We start from the raw sequence: 16,918 nt of genomic DNA, 5'->3' as shown, positions 1-16,918 counted from the left end.
TCCATGGACCATGATGTTCGCGGATGACATCATGATCTGCAGGGAGAGTAGGGAGCAGGCTGAATCGAGCCTTGAGAGGTGGAGGTACGCACTGGAGAGAAGGGGAATGTTAGTCAGTAGGAGTAAGACGGAGTACATGTGCGTAAATGAGAGGGAGGGTGGTGGTATGGTGCAGTTGCAAGGAGTTGAGGTGGGGAAGGTGGATTGGTTTAAATACTTGGGATCAACTGTCCAAAGTAACGGAGAGTGTGGGAGAGAAGTGAAAAAGAGAGTGCAGGCAGGATGGAGTGGGTGGAGAAGAGTTGCAGGAGTGATTTGTGACAGAAGGGTAGCTGCAAGAGTGAAGGGGAAAGTATACAAGACGGTAGTGAGACCAGCTATGTTGTATGGTTTGGAGGCGGTGACGCTAACAAAAAGACAGGAAGCAGAGCTGGAGGTGGCAGAGTGAAAGATGCTTCGATTCTCGTTGGGAGTGACGAGGATGGATAGGATAAGAAATGAGTGTATTAGAGGGACAGCGCAGGTAGGACGGTTTGGAGACAAAGTGAGAGAGGCGAGATTGAGATGGTTTGGACATGTGCACAGGAGGGAAACGGAGTATATCGGGAGAAGGATGTTGAAGATTGAGCCGCCAGGCAGGAGGAGAAGAGGAAGGCCAAAGAAGAGGTTCATGGATGCGGTGAGGGCGGACATGCGGGTGGTTGGAGTGTCAATGGAAGATGTGGAGGATAGAGCGAAATGGAGACAGTTGGTCCGCTGTGGCGACCCCTTACGGGAGCAAGCCGAAAGAGGAAGAAGAAGGTATATAGATATATATATATATATATATATATATATATATATATATATATATATATATATATATATATATATATATATATATCTTCTTCTTCATTCGGCTGCTCCCGTTAGGGGTCGCCACAGCGGATCATCCGTATGATCCGCATTGTGATTTGGCACAGGTTTTACGCCGGATGCCCTTCCTGACGCAACCCTGGTCGCCTCTTACGACACAGGGATATGGTACACCTATTTTAACCGGGGTATACACCGGCCCAGTACACTGGTACTCATTTCGCCGACCTCGGAAGGATGACAGGCTGAGTCAACCCCCTGGTGTATTAATTCAGTGGCCCAACGGGGCTTGAACTCAGGAAGTCTTGGATCCCAAGCCGCTGCCCAACCCACTGCGCCAACACCAGGCTATATATATGTATGTATATATATATATATATATATATATATATATATATATATATATATATATATATATATATATATATATATATATATATATATATATATATATATATATATATATATATATATATATTGGAGTCAGAACTGCTCTTCTGCGACTATATGTGTGTATATATATATATATATATATATATATATATATATATATATATATATATATATATATATATATATATATATATATATATACATACATATATATATATATATATATATATATATATATATATATATATATACACACATATATATATATAAATATATATATATATATATCTTCTTCTTCTTCTTTCGGCTGCTCCCGTTTGGGGTTGCCACAGCGGATCATCTGTATGATCCGCATAGTGATTTGGCACATGTTTTACGCCAGATGCCCTTCCTGATGCAACCCTGGTCGCCTCTTACGACACAGGGATATGGTACCGGATATACCGGGGTATACACCGAGCCCATTACACTGGTACTCATTTCGCCGACCTTGGAAGGATGACAGGCTGAGTCAACCCCTGGTGTATTAATTCAGTGGCCCAACGGGGCTTGAACTCAGGACCTTTTGGATCCCAAGCCGCTGCCCTTACCACTGCGCCAACACCAGGCTATATGTGTGTGTGTGTATATATATATATATATATATATATATATATATATATATATATATATATATATATATATATATATATATATATATATATATATATATATATATATATATATATATATATATATATATATATATATATATATATATATATATATATATATATATATATATATATATATATATATACATACATACATACATACATACATACATACATACATACACATACACGAGTCAGAACTGCTCTTCTGCGACTATATGTGTGTATATATATATATATATATATGCGTGTGTATGTATATATATATATATATATATATATATATATATATATATATATATATATATATATATATATATATATATATGTTTGTGCGCGGAGATGTAATAATCATGTTGTGTTCGAATCCATTTCCCATAAATGGGTTATAACAATACATTGTGCTATATGCTAAAAACGGTACTTTTCAAGTTAATTATCAATCAAGCTTAATTGGCTTCATTTTCCTTTAACATCACACTTAAAACCATTATGCTAATTTTGGAGAAATTTGCATCTGCACATGTAATGGTGAACGTCCGCATTTGACTTTGTACGTTTGAAATATTTTCAATTACGTTATGCTGTTAATGTGGTCATTATAACACTATTCAGAAGTCACAGACGCCAACTGACAAAGATCATATTTGAGTGGTAGCTGACCGATATGTTCGTCCAGACTCGTGAAGCTCAAAGCTTGTATTGTAGTTGTTAGAGGACGTGCTGAGTCCAGCACCATGAACAACATACGAACATCAAAGGGAAGAAAACCCCGAAGGTGTGTGCGTATCCCATTACCCCTGATATGGTGTATTTTGTTTCACTCAAAACTTCTCGAATTGCGTTTTTTTTTATCACATTTGGTTTAAAAAAAAAAAATAAAAACCAGTTTGGATTTCCACCAACCCGTTTTTCATCACTTCCAACTTGCCATGTATGTGTCCCTCCACTCTGCTGTTGATGTTTCTCCTATTTATTTATCTTTGTGTACCTTGTCAAGGCTCGCATGAGAGCGAACACACAGCAAGGGAGGCATGAGACAAGAGGGGTGGGAGTGGGAAGGACAAAACAGTGGGGAACAGAGACCTCAGGAGATCTGTGAAGGGAGAGGGATGGGGTGGGAAACATGGGGTATACAAGATGGACATTACAGGAACTTTCAGGAAGGAAAGCAGGGAATTTGAAGGAGGTGGGTTTGGGGTGGATAAACGGGGGTAGAAAAGATCGAGGATTTGGATTGGTGATGATAAGAGGTGGTGGTGAACAGCTGTTTTGAAGGCCTGGAGGGAAGAATGGGACTGAACAGAGGGGAGGAGTTAATTCCAGAGGCCGGAAAAAAGAGGAATGAAAGAGTGAAGGTGAGCTGTGATTCGTCATTTTGGGAGTTTTATTAGAAGGGGGCTGTTGGCGGACCTGAGCGCCTGCGGAAATATGGTGGGGATTATTCGCAGACAGAGCAGGGCGGGCGAGACCGAAGAGGAGATGGTAGAAGATAGAAAGACCACCGAACTGCCTGTGGTGAGAGAGTGAGAGGCCCAAAGACTCAGCCCCATCGTGGGAGATACCAATGATCCAAAATGCCTTGATTTGCACTGCGTGAAACCAAGAAAGGTGAGTCGCAGGAGCACCAGCCCAGAGGGGAGAGCAGTACTCCATAGCGCTGTGGCTGAAAGCTTTCTATGTGGTCAGGAGATCAGGTGGGCCAAGGAAGGACTTTGCACGACGTATGATTCCCAGTCGCCGATTGGCTTTGGAGGCCAGGATGGAAATGTGGCTTTCCCAGGAAAGATCATGGCAGATCGTGAGACCCAGAAGCTTGAAAGAAAGGACATCTTCCAGAGGATTGTTGAGAAACTGGATTGGGTTGGAGGGGGGTGGGGGGTTGGAGAGACATTTTCACAGTGTGAGATTCGTCAGGCTTGAAAGACATGTTCCACATGTTAGACCAGTTTGTTATTTTACCCAGATCTGCATAGAGCGAAGAAGCTGGGGCTTACCGGTCTGAGGGATTACAGATTGTACGGCAGAGGGTGGAGTCATCAGCAAAGATATAAAAAGGATTTTACATGGAGTAAAATTGACATTAAATTTATTTTACAGATAGTCAGAGAGATCATTGATGAAAACCAGAAAAAGAACAGGGCCCAGAACGCTACCTTGAGGAACTTCAGCCTGCATAGGAAGGAGGGATGAAAGAACTCCATTTAGGGCCACACGTTGACTGCGACAGGAGAGGAAGTTTGAGAGCCATGAGTGGAGAAGGCCTTGGATACCACAGGAAGAAAGTTTGGTGAGCAGGGCAGGGGTGCCAGACTGTGTCAGAAGCACGCAATATGTCTGGGGATATGGTTCTGATTTCATGTCTGGCATTGTGTACCTCCATACATTGTTGGTAGAGCAGAAGCAGCATATACAGGGTGGAGTGACCTGGTCTGAAATCAAGCCATTGGAGAAGATGAAGGATTTAATGTCTGAAGCGATGATGCATTCCATAACTGTGCTGATGATTGGGGAAAGGCTGATTGGTTTGTAGTTGCAGGGATCTCTTTTTGCACCTCTTTTCATGCAGGGCAGTAATGTTTGCTGATTTCCAAGCAGATGGTAGATGACCTTGAGTAAATGAGAGGGTGAATATAACAGAGAGAGTGTGAGCAAGAGCAGAGGAGCAGATTTTTTGGACACTTGGGCTGATGTCGTCTGGACTGGTTACAGAATCTGAGTCGAGGTTTGACAGAAAGCTCTCCACTTTGTCAGAAGAAGTGGAGAGTCCAGGGACAGATGGGTGCGACTGGATCAAGAGGGATTCAGACAGAAGATTTTGTTGCAAACACCGAGTTTAGGCATTCAGCCTTTTCACTTGCGATGTCAGCAGTGTGGCCATTTGAGGTAAGGTTTGGATGGGGGGGGGGGGGACATACACCAGAAACTGATTTGATGAGACCGCTCCTGGATTTGGAGGAGGGAGAGACGTTTGAGAGTTCAGACTTGAGCTTTGAAAGATGTTTTCTGGCTCTCCTGAGGGTAGATACACACTTGTTCTGACTTTGATGGAAGGAACTGAGATTACCCTCAGCTGGGTTTGCTTTCCATGAGGCAAAGGGAAGTTGTTTCAGGACAACTGCCTCACCAAAAGCTTCAATGAACCATCGGCGGGAGGAAGGGTAGGACAACTGAAGACGAGAGGGGATAAATCTGTGCATGAGGGAGAGCAAGTTTCTTTGAAAGAATTCCCAGGATGAGTTGATGTTGGAGAAAGTAGCGATGGGAGACCAGTCTAGAAGTTTGATGACTGCTTGGAGACCCTGCCAGTTGGCCTGAGTGAAATGCCAGAATCGACGGTGCTGAGTTGGATCTCAGATAACAGCCAGAGAGATGTCCACTTTGACAAGCACATGGTCAGAAGAACTGATTGTAGCGAGAGAAGAACAGCAGATATTTTCACGCAAATTTGTCAAAATCAGACCCAGAAAAGATAGAGCACCATTGGTTGAGATCCGGGTCGGGAAGTTGACCAATTGAGTCAGTCCCAATGAGTCGCATAAGTCTTTTGCTGAAGTGCTTGGAGGGAGAAGAGTTTGATGGTTCCTTTGAGAGGGAGATGTGAGAGGGGTGAGTTGGCACTGAAGTTGGAATAAAAAGAATGTTTTATGAAAAGCGAAAATTCATAGCAAACTGGGTTTTTATTTTTCGGTCAGAAATGCGATGAAAGACGTTTCTTGAGGGATGCAATTCAGGCGAATTCAGAGAATGGAGAGAAGAAACGCTGTCACAGTTGGATTTGTTTGGCAAGGTATGAATGAAAGGTCGAATTGAGAGCAGTCTCTTGAAATAGAAGAGTTGCGAATTGTGAGAGTCATGAGAACCACACGTGTGAGCGAGGAAGATGAAGCCTTATAAGAGATCGTTTCTATTATTATTATTATTATTATTATTATTATTTTTATTTTTTTTTTGAGAGAGTTGTCATCAGATGAGGTCATGGACAGGTTGTAGAAAATATCGTGAGGTGACTGGTGACTTTGGATCGGTGAACGCAGAAGGTGGAAACAGATCACTTGGTTACGGGAGAAGCACGTGGCTGTGGGAGGTGTATTGTCAAAAGTGAATTTATTTTTTTATTTATTTAAATAAGGATTGCGTAACATTCGGAAGAGGGAAGGTTGAAGTAAATTTGTGGAGGTGTATGGTAAATTTGGAACTGTAAATGCAGTGTGAAGCTGCTGGGTCGATGAAAAGTATCAGGAAGGGGGGTGGAGAGAGACACGTGGTCACAGGAGGTGTATAGATCGAGAGGATACAAGGAAAATTATTAATTTTTGAGGATTGGATAAGTTTCAGGAATGAAGGGTTGTCGGAAGAAATTGTGAAAGCAACCGAGATCGTGGGTCAGCTCAAATAGAAGAACGATGGTGTGCCGGAATATAGATGAAGAAGATGAAGAGGAAGAGATTTCATGATTCGTGGATTTGCAGGGAGGAACGTCGGTTTTTTTTTCTTTTTTTTTTTCTTTTAAATTTAAGACAAGAAACAGAGTTCAGTTGGGAGGGATGGGGGCGTTGGGAAAGTGGGGAAAATAGGAATTGAAGGTAATCGGGAGAGAATACAATTTAATGCGACCGTGCACCTGGCCTGGCCAGCACTATTTAGCCTGGCGAGCTCAACAAAAATTAATTGGAAAAAGAGCAAGGCATTTTTACTTTGGTTCACAAAATGGAATCCCCCCTTTGGCCCTGCAGGACAGCTTGAGTGGACATGTGAAGGAATACACTACCGAGGTGTCTTCTTTATTTATAATTATTTTTTTATCTTTCAATGTACACCACCGAGGTATCTTTCTCCTGCTGTTCCCTTTGTTGTGTTGTGTCCTGATTTTGTTCTGTGTCGTATCTATTCCACGATACACGAGCCGAGAGTATGTAAATTTAAAAAACACAATTGGGGTGGGAAATAAAAAGACATGTATTCAGCATTGATGTGATCTTTTTTATTGAATTATTTTGCCTCGAGAACATCACAACTTAATTATTTGAGCTCATATGACTCTTTGGAAGTTGTGCATATTAAATTAAATTTGTTTTACTCTTGCAGTTATGAATATTGAAAAAGCAACTGGAATGTAAATCTTGTGGGTTTTATGTTCCTGTGGATGTTTTGAAATGAAGAGTTTCTTCCAAGATTTTCAACTTTATCTCAGAGCAGTCCTGGAAAGGAAAAGAGAAAACAACATTTGACTTCCTGTACATCACATGATTGACCAAATGTAATTTTTTGTAAATGCAATTTCTGATGTATCTCATTGACAACAAATACTTCAGCAAACGTTCTTTTCAAATTGTCGAACTATCGAGTCCACTGTCTCCTGTCTGCTGTCTGCATTGATTGATTTTGCTAAACATATCCTCAAGATATCTGACACTAAATGGATATGAAATGCCACAAAGGTTCCAGTTGGCACCATATTTGCACAAATATCAAAGTACACAGACCCAGTGAACTGTCAAAATCACATTTGTTTTTTCGATAATCATGCATTCTACACAAACTCCCAATAGTTTTAATTTAGTAGTTTTGTTTCATTGATTTTTTTTGATATTTCAGACTCGATGTATACCTTAAGAGTAAATAATGAGCAATGTTTGACAATCTAACACTCACACATGCACTTATCAAACCCCAACAGGGTCTGTGCTTTTTCATGGATTCTTCATCCTCAATATCATTCAAATTGAAATGATGAATCTAATTTTTATTTGGACAATTATAAAATGGAATTATCTTTGGAGGGATGCTTTTTCCCATAATATCATAGATCGGAGAAAAATCCCAGTACCGTTTATTGTTGAAGGATGATGGCGGTGTCGTGTTCGCTTGTTCCGTAACCACCACTGGAAGACCCACTTGCACTAATCGTGGAGCTGCTTCTCTTCATGGAGCTGCTGATGCATTTGCTCTGTCCCCCGATCATGACACTTCCAGCAGAGGAACCACCTTCCATCACTGCACTAGTGCCACCACTGTAACCACCTGCTACACCTGTGCTGTAGCCTGCTCCTCCACCTGTGCTGTAGCCTGCTCCTCCAACTGTGCTATAGCCTCCAGAAATGGCACCACGTGTTGCTGAACTGGCACCATAGGCCCCACCAATTGAGGAAGCACTACGAACAGTTCCACTTCTGACAACAGTAGCCTGAGCAAAGTCATCAGCTATGGCTGTCCTGACCCTGAAAGAAACATCCGAACCCACAGTCAGCTGCAAATCTATCAACAGCAGATAAACATGAGAATTTTAAAAGGCATAAAAATGCAATTTCCTTCTGAAATAGATTCGGATTCCTGTCATCCGAATACACTATGAAGAACATACATTAACTCTTGTCCCTCTAGGAGCTTCTTGTATGTCGCTATCTCAGCAGCTAGGACAGTCTTCACGTCTAGTAGTTGTTGATAAGTCACCAGTTGCCTCTGCAGGTCCACCTGGTTACCCTCGATCTCCTGTTCATATCTGGTGTAGGTGTTTTGGAACTGGACGAGATCAATGCTCTCCCTGTTCTGTAAATCTGTCAGTCTGTCTCCCAGGGTTTGGTACTGGTGTGGGGATGGAAGTATCTCATGAAAAATGAAAAGAATATGGGGACACTCAATTTTATTCAGAAAGATTTTCTGCTCCAAGCCCAGATGCAAAGTTCACAATTATACAAAAAAATACCTGATTAAAGAGTCCTCACCGTGGTAAGAAGCCTCTGGTACTCCACATTCAGTGGCTGCAGCTCTTTTTCCAGAGTATTAATCTCCTTGTCCAGAACAGCAATCTGCTCAGTTGTCTGGGTTGAGATTCCTTGGATCTGATCAATCTGCACATGAGATATCTGCACAGGCAATTAGTCCATCGGGGGATAATGCCAGGATATTGAGAGGAACTGGGATTTGTAATGGCCTCATTTAGAGAAACCTACTTGCATCTTGCAATACGTCTCAGCCTCTTGGACGTTCTTGGTGACCACCTGCTGGTATTCCTCACGCATCACATTGAGGGCGTCAGTAAGGTTGGCAGACTTCACATTATCCAATTCAATCACTGATGTCTGTGCTGGTCCAAGTCTGCCAAACTGCTGCTTCAGGGTGTTCAGTTCCTGCACAAGAAAAGAGAAAGGAAATTATTTATTGTCAACAATCAAGAATACTCTGCTATTTTGTCAAGTTAATGATTCAGAACCAATTTACCTCCATTTGTGTTTTCTTCTGGAATGTCAGCTCCTCAGTGAGAAACTTTAACTTTGATTCCAGATCAACACACATGTCGTTTGCTGCTTCAAGATCCTATAAAGACAGATGCAGCCACCTGCTACATAGTAGTTTGTTTAAAGCACATACCTCTTTCAAAAACAAATAGATAATTTGAAAAAGCTTATATTTTATTTGGACAAACCCGTTTCATGTTTGTAATGTCAGTTTCAAGTTGCATTCTCACACCAAGCTCAAACTCGTACCTACAAAGAAACAATGAAATGATCACAATATTCACACAGTTTAAACAGTGAATAACAGTCTCATTTTGCACAACGTGAAAACACAAGAACACAAATGGGTCCACATTTACTTTGACTTACTTCGACTTTATCTCATCAGCGGTGGCTCTCAGATGGTCCACGTCGATCTCCAGACGTACACGTTCCAGCGTCAGATTGGAAACCTCTGTCAGCATTTCGGTGACTTGTGTCTCCTTTCAAAGTCCTTTCTTGGCACACCTGAACTCCTATCAACCTTCAATGCCTTTATCTGCAGCTTGATGGAGTACTGCTCTCCCATCTGGGCTGGCTCCCTTGCCTCACATCTTGCTCAGCCTGATGCTGTAGAAATCAAGGCCTTCAAGATCATTGGATTCTCTCACACTGAAGCTGAGTAGATGGAATCATCACTTCGCCAACACAGACAGACCGGTGGTCTGTCCATGATTGCCCCCCCCCCCACACCCAACCCCCAAGTTTCTGCAAGGCTCACATGATCCACCATCAACCTTATTCTGGTAAAATTAACAAAATCCAGGATCATTACTCACCTCCACTCATCTTTTCCCCTTTTTCCCACCTGTGGAATCAATTTTCACATCATCTTCAATCTCATTGTTCCCTTAAAATCTCGAAGACAGCAGTTAATCACCATCTCAGATCATCCCCGATCCAAAAGCATGATCTTCTCTACCCTCGTTAATCCCACCCAAATTCCTCCTAATTTTCCAGTTTTTCCTCCTTGGAGTTTCCTTCTCCATGCTCGCATGTTTTGCGTCCTGTATTTGTCTGTGATGTCCTGATCTGCTCAGTTTGCTAGCTCTTCCACTCGCCTCATCTTTTCATGAAAAATATTTCCGATTCGAGTAATAAAAGTTTTGGACAGCAAAAATTCACATTTCCTGAGTTGGAAACATGATGGCAAATGGTGCCCCCCACTCATGTTCATTCATGTTTTCACCCAGTGTGACAACTCCCACGTGATGAACGTGACATCGCTTCCATGATTGTGAGGTCACTCCCTGTGTGACAGAGAAATAAATACACAGAACTTTGATATATTTAGTTTAGATTGCGAACTGTGGTGTTTGTATGTGTTTGTATATGGAAATGCTGCACACGCAGGCAAAGCTCAACATACACATTTCCAGTGATTGGAGAGCAGGCATGAATAATGTTGATGCCAAATTTTATTTTGCAAAACCTCCACCACCTGATGTTGCACCACCATTTTGCGCTGGGCAGTATAAGTAGCTCAGAGATTTCACTCTGAGTGAAAACCAGTGTGACCACTCCTTGGCTTTTTTCACAAGATCTTGGCTATTCTTTGTTCACTTTGTTTGGGTCTTGGTTTTCTATAGGTTTTCTTGGCGTTTCGGTTTTCTATTAACATCGCTTTTCTGAAACCTTGTGAATTATTGGCTTTTTTCATTGGCTCACCTTGGCATTTATGAAAATGAGGAGTGGTCACACTGGTGAAAACAAGAGTGCCACACAATTAACCTTTTTTAAGTTCATTAAAAAATATATAATGATAAATTAACTTCACTTTTCCCGTCACAGGGGACGGGTACTTTTGCTTGTATATCATCGTCTTTGAGCTTTATAGTCAGGGGTTTTATCCCTAAAAAGATACGATCTAACTACGAACTGTTGGTTTGATGCTCTTCCCACCTTGTGTTGCACCAGGGATTATGCTGTCCAGCCACTACTTGGCTGGTGGATGTTAAGGCCCGGTCACACCTTGACGTTTTAGTCAACGTATGCCGATTTTTGAATTTTTTTCTAAAACGCTGGCACACGTTGAATACGTTATGGGTAAGTTTTGATTACATTCAGAGCACGCTGAAAAACACTGCCATACGTCGTTGTTCGTTGGCTTTAAACGCTGTACTTTTTGGTTGTCCTCAAATTTTTGCATGCTTGAAATTTCACGACGTATGCCGGCGTATGACTCACACGTTCTGCTACGCTGGCCACAAGTTGTATGCATGGTCTGCGATCGTTGACAGACGTCAACACATGCTACTTGTAAGTTAATCATAAGTTGAGACACGCCGAGGTAATGTTTAGCGTACCCGAAACTTATTTCTAACCTATGATTAACGTGTTGTTGGCACGTTACGCGATCGTTGCCACACATCGACATAAGTTACTTTTAAGTTACTCATTGGCTGAAAGACGTCGGTATAATGGATCGTCCTTGCGTCAGCATCCACGGCCACGGCCAGGACACTTATTTGCAGCATTCTTCAAACTTTTCTTCGGCATGATGAGGATGTTCACACTTCGATGTCTAGCTTGGCTATGATTCCAATTGTCCATCGGCAGCGTCTATTTAAAATAGTCGAGTTTGAGCGTTTTAACACGTTCAGAAGAAACGCTTCAAATTTCCAAACCCCAGCGTCAAAAAACAAAGGCGAGTGACAGCAATTTAAATCGTTCATTGTAAACAATGAAAATAGCTGAGTGGTACCGTTTAAAAGTCGTTGAGTGTAAAAAAAAAAATCCAATTGTTGAGCGCAAGCGTCTACTTTCAATAGTGGAGATGCAGCCATTTAAATCGTGAGTGGCAGCCTATGAATAGCAAACCCTACGTCACCGGCAAAGATAAACTGCCGCACGATATGGATAAGTTAGGCTATCGTTGGGCATAGTTTGTGAACGCCGGCTTCACGATAATTATTCGTTGGTATATCGTATCTATAAGTAATCAAAGCGCTCTATGCACATTATTAGTTCATTGTGCATTTGTCCAACCCGTTGTGAATAGACCTAAATCGTAAAAACAAGCTATAGCTCATTGTTGAAAAAGCCCCATAAAAAATTAGCCGCGAAGAACTTCGAACAATGGTGAAAAGATGTCTCCTACCCGTGGACACGCGGACGCAAGGACGATCCATCATAACCCACACCCTCCCCCTTACACTCACCTACTACTGCCAACATGAACAAACTACTACTAATACTGATACTGATAATGATACTGTTACTGCTGACATGGACATCGACTCAAAAAGGACTGAAACACTGTTGGGTTCCCCTTTTATGAACAGCATTTTTATATACCAATTCCCAAAACCGCTGGGATCACGTCTTTATATTGCAGTTGTAAGCTAGAAACACGTTCATTTATTTTTTTTTGTCGACCGGAAGACGTCATTTCAATACGTCTACATATGTCGATGTGTGTTGGGACTTCGTAAAGAATTGGTTCAAAGCACGTCAAACATAAGTTAGAAATAAGTTTCGCGTTAAAAAGACATTACCGTGATGTGTTTCGACTTATGAGTAGCTTATAAGTAGCCTTTGTGGACGTGTGTAAGCGTCCACATATCGTGTGTACAACTTATCCCCATCGCATGCGGAACGTGTGTCATACGCCGAGTACGTCGTAAAATTTTGAACATGTTTAAAATTTCTTGACGTACTCTACTTACTACGACGTAAGATAGCGTACTTTAGCGTTCTACTCACGTATACCAAACTTACTCATACCGTATTTGATGTGCCCCAACGTTTTAGACACATTTTTCTTAGGTCGGTATACGCTGGCAGGATCGCCAAGGTGTGACCGCGATGTTGACACTTCCATTTCTACGGCAGTTCTGATTCAAATCGTTGTGCGTCAGCCTTTTAATAGGCTACGTCACGACATCGTCGGCGATGCGTGCAACGCGCTATGCCTAAGTTAGACTATCGTTGGGCATCGGTTGTGTAGGCCGACAACAGGTTCAGCATTCGTTGGTATAAGTTATCTATAACACAACGAAACGTTCTGTGTACATTACTAATGCGTTATACATAAGACCAAGTCGCTATGAATACGTCCGAATCTTAAAAAAAAAACATCAAAAGTTCAACGTAAGCCAGCGTTTTACATACATTTTAATACGTTGCCATCGCTGGCTAAAACGTCAAGGTGTGACCGGGCCTTTAAGCACACCACGGAAGCTTTTGAAAAGTATAGGCCAATATATACTGGTACCCTGGCCCAATTCCGACCAAAACTACGACTGCAAAGGCAATGGCAAACCACCCAATGTATGCTCTGGCATGTAAATGATTTTGGAGAAACAAAGCTTTGCCTATGTTTGTTATATAAGATCACGTGACATTGTATACTCATTAATTGTAATAGAGTACATGTTGCTTGGCCTAAAAGTAGCTTTATCGAGATTTATGACACAAAATTTCAGAAGTTTTAATTGAGCAAAATGATGGTATATCAGGTCATTAATATATTTTGCATGCAGCCTGCGGCTGCCAGTTGCATCATTGCAGGGAGCGTGGTTGTACCACTGATGCAACGCGCCATGTAGGTTAAGGCAGGAATTTGTAATTTGCTCAAGGTGCCGGCAATAGCTCGCCCACTATTCGAAAAGGGCATCGTGAGCTCTTTAACGCCCATCAACTAATGCCAGCAGACGGGACACCCAGTTTAAGGTCCATCCGAGGGACGGCACACACACACACACACACACACACACACACACACACACACACACACACACACACACACACACACACACACACACACACACACACACACACACACACACACACACACACACACACACACACTGATGAATCAGCCAGCCTTGGGAGACACTCGGGTGATAGTTTTCTCGCTGGGCTCATGTTCAAACCCAGGCTGGTACATAAGGTGGCTATGAGATACAGCTTGGTTAATGTTGTTTATTCAGAGGAAAATGACAAGGCAGGGGTAAAGATTAATCACTCAAACATTGTTTAAATTGTTTCGGTTCAAATAACTTCGTCTCATTAAATGAATGTTTCAGCCAAATCTGTTTGTTTTTACATTTTTGTATACTTGTAATCAATTTTGTACACAATTTTACATTATCCTTTCTCTCGACATCTAAAACAATGTTTTTTTTGACAAGATTATCGATAAAAGTATTTATCGGAGTTCAAATGCATATCACTTCCTCCAAACATCAACTTTCAAAGCATTCAAGAAAAGTTCTCTTGCAACACGTCCTTAAGCTCATCTTTCATTTCACTCAAATCAGTTCTCAAGGTTCCAATTTAATCCTTAATTTACCATCGACGTGAGAGCTCCATTCACATTTCTAGAGATTCTATGATGCGATCCAACTCAGCAACTAATGTTTTAAGGAAATCAATTTTCAAGGTGTAACCTCATTACTATTCTTTTGAGCCTTCAATCCGTCCATGTCTTCGTTCATTAGGATATTCCGGAGCATTTCATGAACCTTCGAGCTGCTTGGTCATTAACAAAACAATGTCGAAGCAATATCTGGGGTAGAGGAAGAACTTGCAATCTGTGACATCTGAAACTTCCCAAAGCCGCGTTCCACTCCTTCTGCCGACACGGTATTCATTAAATAACTCGAAGGGCACTCGGTAGAGCGCATACCTCCACCACGTAATGCTTGATCGACAAGAACATATCGGGCACAATCAATTTTTTTAATACTGTATCATGCTTTTCAGTACTTTATCGTTTTTGGCCCTATCTCTCAAGGGTGAAGATTCACTTTAAAAATTTAATAATCCTTGTATCCAGATCCAGATTTAGATCTTCACCAAAATTGAAGCAATTCGTCCTTGTCACATACCCAACCTGTCCACTAAGTTTCGTCCGAATCCATCCGCAACTTTTTGAGATATCGTGCTACATAACGGTTTTGCACGATCTCTCAATGGTGAAGAATCACTTAAAAAAAACAACTTATCAGGATCCGGATTCAGATCTTCACCAAAATCGAATCAATTCTTCCATGTCTCACTCCCAACATGTCCACAAGTTTCATCCAAATCCATGAATAACTTTTTGAGATATCGTGATACATATCGTTTTTGGCCTAATCTCTCAATGGTGAAGGAATACTTTAAAAATTCTAATAGCCAGATCCAGATCCGGATGTTCTCCAAAATGTAATCAGTTCGTCCTTGCCACACACCAAACCTGTCCCCAAGTTTCGTTCCAATCCGTCTCCAACTTTTTGAGATATCCTGCACACAAACAAACAAACAAACAAACAAACAAACAAGAAGACCAAATCCAGAGCATGATACTTGCAAAACCCATAAATCAAATTGAACCTCAAAAATAATTGGTGCTTGAATTCAATGACCAAATGTACAACTCCTCTTTAAATTTCAACTCAATAGAATGAAAATTGACAATTTTTTTTTAAATCGGCCAATGTTGACCTTTTGGCTCATGTTGACAGCAAGAATAATTGGTGGTTGAAATCATTGACCTGATATACAAATGTTCTTCCAATTTCAAGTCAATTGGATGAAATTTGAGGATTTTAGAAAATTTGGCTCAAATTGGCCTATTAGCCTATGTACACCTTTTTTGTCGACCGAATTAAAAAAAAACTTAAATGTGGGACCGTCACAGGGTCGGTGTCATCAATCGCTGAAAATTTCAGAACTATCGGTTGAGCGGTTTGTGCTGGAGGCGAGCGGACTGGCAAACAAACACACAAACACACAAACGCACAGACACAAACAGACAGGCGATCAACATACTTGTCAAAAAAAATATCTTTTTTTGCTAAGTCACAAACAGACAGACAGAAAAGGGTGAAAACATAACCTCCTTCACCTTTGGTGGTGGAAGTAACTAGAAAGCATCTAAAAATGCAAAGCGAATCTGCATCCCCTTTGTGTTCAGACTTCTTCTCCGATATATGCTAACCATGATGAAAACAGCTAAAACAAAAATACCAAAACAGTGACCATTTAAGGAGAACTTGACCTGTTGACCTGAAAAAAAAAACAAGATGTTTCAGAGACCCATTATGCAAACCCTGCTCAAATGTCAGAGCAATCAGATGAAAATTGACGATTTTATGTAACCGTGACATTTGATTTTTTAATCCAAAAAAAAGAAAAATACAATCGGTTTCGAGCTTTGGATTGGTGATCCAATTCAATGATACAATATGAAAATTCTTTAAATTTCACATCAAAAAGAAAATTCACGATTTTATGTCATGCTGACCTTTGACCATTTGAGCAAATAATTCATTTGTCTTCTCCATTTTCTCAGAAGAAAGCTTTATTGAAAATTTGATGTCAAAAGCTCAAATTGTGAAGAAGTTATGAGACAGACAGACAGACAATGATGACTTCGTCTATGAAAAGTATTTGATGAAAGTAAATAATTTAATACACTCAACTTAATTTTACCATGAAAAAGGCAATGGCTGTTAAGATTTGTAATTAGAGTGCATTTTAACTTTCAATTTCCATTCTCTTACTCTTGCTTCTTTTGCAAATCCTGTAAATCTCCTCTCCAAAGTCATGGCAGTGTAACTAAGAGGCAAATTGTATTGGGGGGTAAAGTGTGAATGTTTCTCAGCCAAGGAATGACAGCATTGTGCTCATCCAAGGCGTCTTACTCCAACAAACATGATCGCATGGAGGTGAGGCTAGCATGCGTAATTTATTGTAACACATGCATTTGAGTAAGGCTGAAGCTCCTATAAAAGCACCAGGCATTCCATG

The 16,918-nt window shown here is 41.0% G+C and overlaps 1 protein-coding gene across 1 annotated transcript; it reads right to left on the bottom strand.

The window, feature by feature from the left end:
- Positions 1-6,870: 6,870 nt before the first annotated feature.
- On the bottom strand, positions 6,871-9,851 carry LOC147028165 (thread biopolymer filament subunit gamma-like). The gene is made up of 9 exons (XM_085876543.1): positions 9,837-9,851; positions 9,509-9,621; positions 9,328-9,388; positions 9,123-9,218; positions 8,855-9,031; positions 8,627-8,752; positions 8,266-8,486; positions 7,732-8,122; positions 6,871-7,102 (listed from the first exon to the last, which is right to left on the bottom strand). The coding sequence occupies exons 1-8, from the start codon at positions 9,849-9,851 to the stop codon at positions 7,735-7,737; spliced, it is 1,197 nt and encodes a 398-aa protein (XP_085732669.1). The 3' UTR covers positions 6,871-7,102; positions 7,732-7,734.
- Between the last annotated feature and the right edge of the window lie 7,067 nt (positions 9,852-16,918).

Source organism: Eptatretus burgeri, chromosome 4 (genome assembly GCF_056783735.1).
Source record: "Eptatretus burgeri isolate ZD-2024b chromosome 4, Ebu_testis_v1, whole genome shotgun sequence".
NCBI classification, from domain to species: Eukaryota; Metazoa; Chordata; class Myxini; order Myxiniformes; family Myxinidae; genus Eptatretus; species Eptatretus burgeri.
This window is presented reverse-complemented; position numbering and strand designations above follow the sequence as displayed.